At 37.6% G+C, this 8,500-nt stretch overlaps 1 protein-coding gene across 1 annotated transcript in view; it reads right to left on the reverse strand.

Annotated features, from left to right (window-relative positions):
• The window catches only part of SYNE1 (spectrin repeat containing nuclear envelope protein 1), a 304,520-nt gene that overhangs the window by 151,985 nt on the left and 144,035 nt on the right, over positions 1 to 8,500 (reverse strand). The window contains 4 exon segments of the mRNA XM_035899865.1: positions 885 to 1,067; positions 3,111 to 3,288; positions 4,390 to 4,526; positions 8,356 to 8,490. Of these exon segments, the coding sequence (XP_035755758.1) occupies positions 885 to 1,067; positions 3,111 to 3,288; positions 4,390 to 4,526; positions 8,356 to 8,490 (633 nt within the window).

Consider the following 8,500-nt stretch of genomic DNA (forward strand, 5'->3'; position numbering starts at 1 on the left):
CCGCCCCCCCCAAGACTGGTTTAGCTTTTTTTTTTTAGCTATAGCCTTATCACTTAAATTTAATATCAGAATGAAAAACTAAGCCTATGAGACTGAAAAATGCTTGGCTCAGAAAGATTAACCTCTAAGGACATCTTCTTTCCATGGCAAACCTGAGATGAAGAAAGGTTAGTCTTTGCTACATGCAAATTTTTTTTTAAGCCTTTCCTGCATGATATATTAAATGTATCTAAACGTTTTCTCAGCTGACTAGGCAGCCTTGGTTTGAAACAGGGATGCCTAGGGAACTTTAATTCTCCTATGCTATGCAGGGAATTCCAGCTAAGACCTTTTGACCCTAAAACCTACGACCTTAAAAGCGATTTTTTCAAGATATTCACCTTCTGTGCTGGTTGAATTGTGAGTTCTGAACAGAGAAAGGCACTGGTGTTTATTTTAAAAGTTGCTCAAATAAATCATTACATTTCACCGGTTTGCAATAGGAGAGACAACATTTACCCACTGTGCTGGGACTATTTAATCCTCCAGCAACAGTGTCAGAAATCTCTGCTAAAACAGTCCTTAAAAAAGAAACTGTGTTTAAGTAATCCAGTATATTTGATGAGACTCATGTTAATGAATTTGAGCAACTGCTGTCTTTGCTACCTTCAGTTACTCTGAACGACACCCTTCTGCATGAAACCAAAGTGGGATCAAGTCATAAGGATATGAAACAAAAGTAAAACGTAAGCGGAAGAATGAGACTTCTTGAAAACAGCTATTTATTAGTTCTGTCACATGATAAACACTTACAGCTATTTATGAAATCTAAACTATGCTGTTTGAAACAAAAAGCAAAGAGGAAATTTAGATCCAGTCTTTCTGCACTGTGACTGGTTCAATACCTCCAATGCAGATTCCTTCTGGTGGAGGGTGGTGATAAAATTTTTCCAATCTTCTTTAGCCGTAGCAGATTTGTCACGGATAACATTAGCCTTTTCCTTCGGTAAAATAGAGCACAGCAGCTCTCCTTTGGATGCTACCAGGTTTAGTTTTTGTTGCCCGTTCTCACTTTCCAATACAAATTCCTAAAAATAGTAATACAAGAAGGTAATTGGTGAGCTTTGGGTCCCAGTAAAGATCAATGGCAAGCTCCCAGAAAATTTATCAGGGATAAGAGTTTATTGTTTCTGCTTGTTAAGATGCTCACTCATCTTTTGGTACATTCCATTTTAATATTGTTCATATTTATGGATTTAGAGACAACAGCTATTTAGTCCAGAAGTGCCATGTGTCTAAATAATGTGTGTATTAAGACTCCAGGATTACCTGTATGTTCTGCATTTCATGAGACAATTACCGGTCATTTAGCTGACTTCTTTAAATCTGTGTGGTGCAGAAAGTGGTAACAGTTTCATTTCAGGGAACCAATATCCTGGCACAGGTAACAGCAGGAGCCAGGGACCACACTGAGGCACCAGGCAGGACCGAAGCCTTGCCCACAGGCACACTGGACTTCCAACGAGCGTGTAGGGGTGTGGGCTGGTGCTTAGACCCTGAGCAATGTCTAAGCTGTGTTATTTATCCCTCTGTATCCTTAATTTACCTTCCCTGTTTGAAAGTATTATTCTTTGTGGAAATCTTGCACAATGCGATGCAAGAAGTGTATGGAAAAATGCATGTGCCAGAATTACCAAGAAATGTAAGGAAACAGCCAGATTTTAAAATTCCAATGTACTGGGATAACGGTCTTATAACTTGTAATTACTAAAAGAATTTTTGAGCATTTAGGACTCAAAGGAATTTAGCAGTCTTAAACACCAATATTTTAAACTGTTACTATCATGATTATGTGATACACAAACATTTTTATATCCATAATCATAAGGTTACATCCACGTTCAGAAGTAACAGGCTTGACACAAAAATTCTAAGACAGGTTCTGATTCTGTGTTACGCTAGAGGTCTTAGTAGAGAATGCAAAGGGTCTGTTAGCCTTGAGACACTTGGTTCAAGATCTGGCTGTATTAAAATCAAAGATATAATTGCCTTGTGACTTAATCGTGTCAAATGTGCTAACAGACAGAACATTATCTTTTAATGAAAATAAAATTTTAAGCTTATGCAGGTTACCAAGACATCTCTGGAAGTCCTAAAGCAGTTACTGCATATCAAAAAAAGTTTATTTCATCTAAAGCAGCTTTCAGGGAGGAGGAGAACAAACTAAAGTGTTACGCTATGAAGGGGCTGCAGTGATAAAGAAAAAAATCTTAACCACTGTTGAAAAAAACTCCTTCATAAAACTTACATTTAATGTCAGAAACTACTAGGATTTTTTCTGCTGATGTTTCCTTTAAACATATTATCATTTTGGGGTAGTCAACAATTTGATATATTAATACAGTATTGTTTACACTTTTAAGTAAACCATTTAAGCTAGGGAAAGTGAATTTACCAAAAGAAGGAGGAAGTGATTTGAGTTTTGATATTTTCTGAGAAACTGACATGAATTTCTTCTGTTATACTATCTAACGGAAGGTTTACCAGTCTCATTATGTAATTCTCATTTTGCTATTTTCAGTTACAATTATAGTTATATTCATAAAAGTATTTCTTGCTTTATGAAAGTAAAATTTTAATTGCATTGCTTTCCACAGAGCTTTTTGGGCTTGTTTTAGCTTTATATGAAAAATATATTTTTAAAATGCTTGCTCACACTGCATACATTTTAACTCTGTTCTTCCACTATAAGGGCTCTACTTTCATATATGAGGAGAAATATTTACATAACTTTGCAATAATTCCAAGTACTAAGTCCCAATTCTGATATTGTTCTGATTTTACAGTACTATCCTACTTTAAAAACATTTTTTCCCTATTGTAAAAAAGAAACAAACAAGGAAAACTACTATGAGAGACAATGACTACATACAAGCTGTAGCCCAACAATTAAACTAAACAAACTAGATTTAAAAAGAAAAAAATAAGTTTTTATTTCCTTGTAATTATTCACCTTTAGTGTTGACAATAACATTAACAAAAAATAGTAATTAACCGAACTATTCAATCTGAGCTTTATATGAAACCAATCGGTTGTCCCTTAGACTAGTACTTCATTGCTATAGAGTTACCTGTATTTTCTGCAGACTTGCTGAAGCTTCGCTGATATTCTGAGGCACATCAAAGCATTTGGCTGTGGTGACTTTTGCATTGACCAGCCACTGCTGGAAGTCTCTGAAAGCCGTCCGAAATCTTTGCTGCAAGATCTGTTCTTTGCTTTGACATCCTTTGGAAGCTTGCAGGCAGAGGCTGGGTTTATCACATCAGGGAAGCAGAAGAGAGTGATGGAGAGAGGGTGGGAGGGAGGGAGGAAAGGCAGGACTCTGTTAGGTGACAATGTTATTACTTAGTTCTCTGAAATACAATGGTAAGGTTAGGTTAACCTGGATTGCTCCTACCAGCTTTAAGCACTTAACTGAGGAACCAGGAAATAAAAGTTTTCAGTTCCTTAAAAGTGAAGCATGTAAACTTGGGACATAACTGTCACGGATATGAGGTATAGGTGTTTCCAGAGCGTGACTCAGTGCACCTAAGCATGAGCAGTTTCTGCAGGGCCCTTTCTCTCTCTAGGGACAGGATGTGGAACTACAGCGATTCCAGTTTTAACTTCGGTGGCTCAGTTAAGTTCATAATGTTAGAAGGGATCAGTCTGGGTCATCACACCCTTTAAGCATGAGCAGTTTCTGCAGGGCCCTTTCTCTCTCTAGGGACAGGATGTGGAACTACAGCGATTCCAGTTTTAACTTCGGTGGCTCAGTTAAGTTCATAATGTTAGAAGGGATCAGTCTGGGTCATCACACCCTTCTCCTGCAGCTACTGTAGCCGAAAGCCATAGCCCCCTGCAAGAGGCAGCAGAATCATGTGTCTGAAATGCAGGTGTCAGGCTCCCAAGTAAATCAGCTAGAGTGACCTGAGAGAAAGCAAGCAAGCAAATGCCAACTCCCCTGTTTCAGGGAACCGGCTAGTCGAAGAAGAGTAAACTGAAGGACAACATTAAGAAAAAGGTCTTAACCAGCTGGTATAGCTTCTTCCTCCTTCAGACAAATAAGCCATAATTTAACCTTACAGTTTCTTACAAGGATTCCTCCTGCAATAGGTCAGGAATTGGATATGCATTAGTTTCAGAGGAGTTTAGTGGCATAGCCTGACTTTTAGATGAAAAAAACCAAATTGCTCCTTTTTACAACCTCTATTGACACCAAAATCAAAATAAGGATTTTAATAATTGTATACCTCTGTTTCTAATTCTAAAATCCTAATTAATGTTTCCCTAAAAGACAGCTCATGCCCCACCCATCACCCTACCACCCCCTCCGGGATTGATTAGCTATAAACAAGATGAAAGTGTACCTGTTATACTCCTTAATCAACCCTGAAACTTTTGAAGAATGAGTACTCAAATCTTTGGAAAATCTACAAAGATCATTTAACTGAGTTTTGATCTCTTCTGTCATATGTTCAGACTTTACCAGAGCATCCAATGTTTCCTGTTAAAACAAATGAACAATATTGGTGAGTAAAGAAAAAAAAATCTTTTGAATCAACATTTATCAGAATTTAAATTCAACTTAATTTACGACCCATGGATGTTCACTTTCAAGAGTATTTCAGCAGTCAAACCTATAGAAGCTTATTTGAAGCTATGAGCTTCTAGAGACCAAATTTCTGGAAGCCTCAACTTTCTTAGCTCAAACCGTTCCCAAAGAACAGTTTAAGTTATAAATTTCATTTTAATAAATGAGCTACAGTATTGTCAGTTAGCTGTATACATATAAAAGTACATACAGTTAGGGAACAGCAAATAATATGTTTATATAAATAAAATAATATGTTTAATAAAATAAAAATAATATGTTTATATAAACTCAAGCCTGTTGGCTTGAGTTTAGCATGTCCAATAAAAGCTGTTTTGAGCTGTATCCAGAAAAAGAACTTCTGCACAAAGCTTTTAACAGCTTCAACTCTTTCACAGAGGGTTTCATAAAGTACAGCTGCTCACAACCATGTGAGAGTAAATGGGTTACTGCCTGTCATTGCTGCACTGGAAAGACTCTTGCTTTGGAGACAGCTAAGCCAACAACAAAAAAAAAGCTTTTGTTGGTTTAGCTTACGTCATTGGGAGAGGTGTGATAACTACTCCAAGAAAAACAGGCCTTGTTGACGTCCAGAACGTCTCCACTGCAGAATCCCGCCAGCTACTCCAGCATAATGAGCAGTGCAGGCTTGGCTCCTTGCCTCACTAGCAACAAAATTCTTCAGGCATTCCTCTTAAACTACCAGGGAGAAAAGACAACCTTCTAGCTAGTTACATTCACCATGGCAGTGATTCTGCAGTGCAGGCAGGCTGGAGCGTTTGGTATGTATAGATTAGTTTGGCTAAATCTAAGTGCCAATCTGCAAGAAATGTATAATATAAACTTAAGAAACAGATGATATTAAAGTCAAGACAAATTTGAACGGGGCCAGGGAATTGGGACAAGGAAGCCACCAAATCATGTTTCTGAATATACAGAAAAAAGGGATGATTGAAAATATACATAATAAACAGTTTGTAATAAACTATTAGCACTAAACTGAATGTTCAGGAATGGTACAAATGATGTACATGAAAATATATGCAGAGGGTTTTAAAAATATCGCAATCTACATTACAGAGATAAAAATGCTCACTGAGTAGATTTTTCACTGCAAAATATTAACTAACTCTGAAATAAACAGATATCCCCTTATGTAAATCAAAAGGAAAAAGAAATTTTAGCAAGGGTCTAGCAAGCCAATCGAACAGACTTAGTAAGAACAGCAAATGGACAAAAGCCAGGGATTCAGCTCATGTGTCTGCTGCCCACAAGCAACTTTGTGCTTGCTTCTCATATGCCTTTTCCTGAAAAGGCCAGCAGAGCTGTGAAATTAATTTTTTTAAGATCTATACCATGCTTTTTTGAGCAAGTAAAAATAAAAAAAAAAATATAAATATATTGCTTCTTTGTAGTACATGAACTGCCAGGAAGAAAAACCACAACAATCTATTTTGAGAAAAATAAAACTACAAGCATGCGTTCATGTGTTCTTGTGAGTATGAAAAAAACATTTGCTTCGGCAGATTTTCAGGACTGCTCTGATTTAAAATATTTGTTCTCATATTATGTACTTTGTCTGCTTTCAGTCACTCATACACCAGAAATCTGTTCAACCATAATTAAAAGATACTTGAAATAGTCACACTGCCAGTTTGTTTCGATGCCATATAAAGTAGCATTTGAATGAAGTAATTATGTAATAGAAATGATGCTTAGAAAAAAAATGTAAACTAACTACTTTTTGTTTATCTTACTTTATGTTAAACTACACACTGGACTTTTTTTGAAAGCCTAGGAATAACAACACAATGGCCATTACTTAAACACAGGATGTCACAAATTGTGTAGGGCAGGAATCACCATAATGAAATATTAACGGCTTTTTTTTTGGTAAAGAAAATATGTCTTAAGAGTAGCACACAGTTACAATTGCCTGTGTTCAATTACATTTTTCAGTTTCAGATAACCTACCTCAATAACTACTAAAACAGTATTCCAATGACATACAGCCTTTGGCATAACCTATTGACAAACAGGCACATCCACTTGCAAAACAGGGTACATTTAGCTATGGCATATTTCCATATAGAAACACTGCTAGCCATGTTGTAGCCACTTGGAATGAATTTTGAATCTGACAATTACCAAAGCAATTTGCTGAATTCCAAGTGCAAGATCTGTTTTTCTTATGTTGCATGTACCTAAAGGAACAGAGCTTGAGTATATCAGAATAACTGAATGAGCTTGCTAATTCTGAGAATTAGGAAATGCATTTTTAATTCATGGCCTTGGCTTACATGGCAACAGAATCACTGTGAGACAATGGAAATGGAAAGCTGCAGTGCTATTTTACATTCACAATAGGACCTGCCCCTGGGGTCCAGAAATGGAAGGATTACTGTCACATTTCCTCTAACTATAAATAAAATTACATGGTAGGGCTGTGCATAGTAAGTCCTGAGATTCCTCTGCATTTTCCTCTTTAGCCAAAGTTTACAACTGCCTAATCTAAATATAGTGGTGTTACATAGAGCTACAATACACCCACAGTAATACTACTAACAAAAGCAATATCCTTTGAATTTAGTACTTCTCCATTTATAAATTAAAAAAAATAAAATTGGCAATTGTTGCTGTATGTTGATGACAATTTCAGGTCTTTCTTTCCTTTTTAAAAACATGTAAGTACGGAATACTTTGCGTATTTGTACCCTTATTTGCGCCAATATAATGTCAGCTTTGTTATTCCTACAGATAGGTACTGGCACTCAAGCAAGAAGGTTCCATAAATCTCTTTCAGGGAGTTCTGTGAAAGGGGAAGCCACAGAAATAACTTGGCACAGACATCGAAGGAGGAGATTTATAATCTCAGCTCAAGGAGAAAGTGTTCTGGGGTTTTTTGAACATTCAGTCAAGGGGCCCGAAGGCAGGCATCATACACCTCTGCCCCTTTACTGAAACTGCTTTGTTGCAACACTACCCTGAAAGGGAAATACTCTGTATCCTTTCTCAGCATCTGTGATTCACAGTAGTTGCGATACATACAAACATGTATCTTGATTGTTGTGAAAACAATATTGTATATTTATATACAATAGGTGTGTGTGAGATACATACATGTGGAATTTTTTGCTAGAAGACAAACAGGAACAGAAACCACCTCTCTATTTCTCTAAGTTCTGCTGCATTCCATAGCAAAACAATTAGGAGTACACTGGTTTCCACCAAACTTCTTTAAATATTGGACAAGACCTCAATGTGCATAATGTGAAGCATATTTCAAAAAATGGAAACTATAAGCTCAACACACTCCTGATAAATTACAAGTAAGAAGTGGCTCCAGCTGCTGCTCAGCTTTTAGGAAATGCTTCACATTTCCCTGATCAAGTGCTGCTCTGGCTTGAAGCACTGAGCAACTTGGAATAGAAGTGGAGAACTGGTGTGCTAGCTCCTCCACTTTCTCAGAGGCAAGCCCTGTTTTTAACATCTAAGATCCAGGCAGCGTTTGCTAAGCCTTGTACAGCAGAGGCCTTCAAGGAGAGAAACGCCTTCTGTAAACATTGCTTGCTACAATTACAGTTACAGAAAAAGTTTGGGAAGTTGCAATTTCATAGAAATATTCTTCACAAACACGTTTTATTATTTTCTGCTTCCTAGAACTGCTTGGCAGAAGTTTTCCGCCCATAGTAAGTGCCCATTTACAATCGAAAAACTGCTAGGAAAAGGGATGTGACCTTACTTTTTCCTTGTGCCAGCTTTCCACGACCTCAGCGTCGGTGTGCCGGCTGTCGATGGGGGCCAGGCTCTGCGACCAGGCGGCCAGCAGCCCCCCCAGCCGCTCCACGGGCCCCTCCAGCTGCGCGACACGGGCGGGGGAGTCACCG

Source organism: Egretta garzetta, unplaced genomic scaffold, assembly GCF_000687185.1.
Source record: "Egretta garzetta isolate BGI_Z169 unplaced genomic scaffold, ASM68718v1 scaffold397, whole genome shotgun sequence".
NCBI classification, from domain to species: domain Eukaryota; kingdom Metazoa; phylum Chordata; class Aves; order Pelecaniformes; family Ardeidae; genus Egretta; species Egretta garzetta.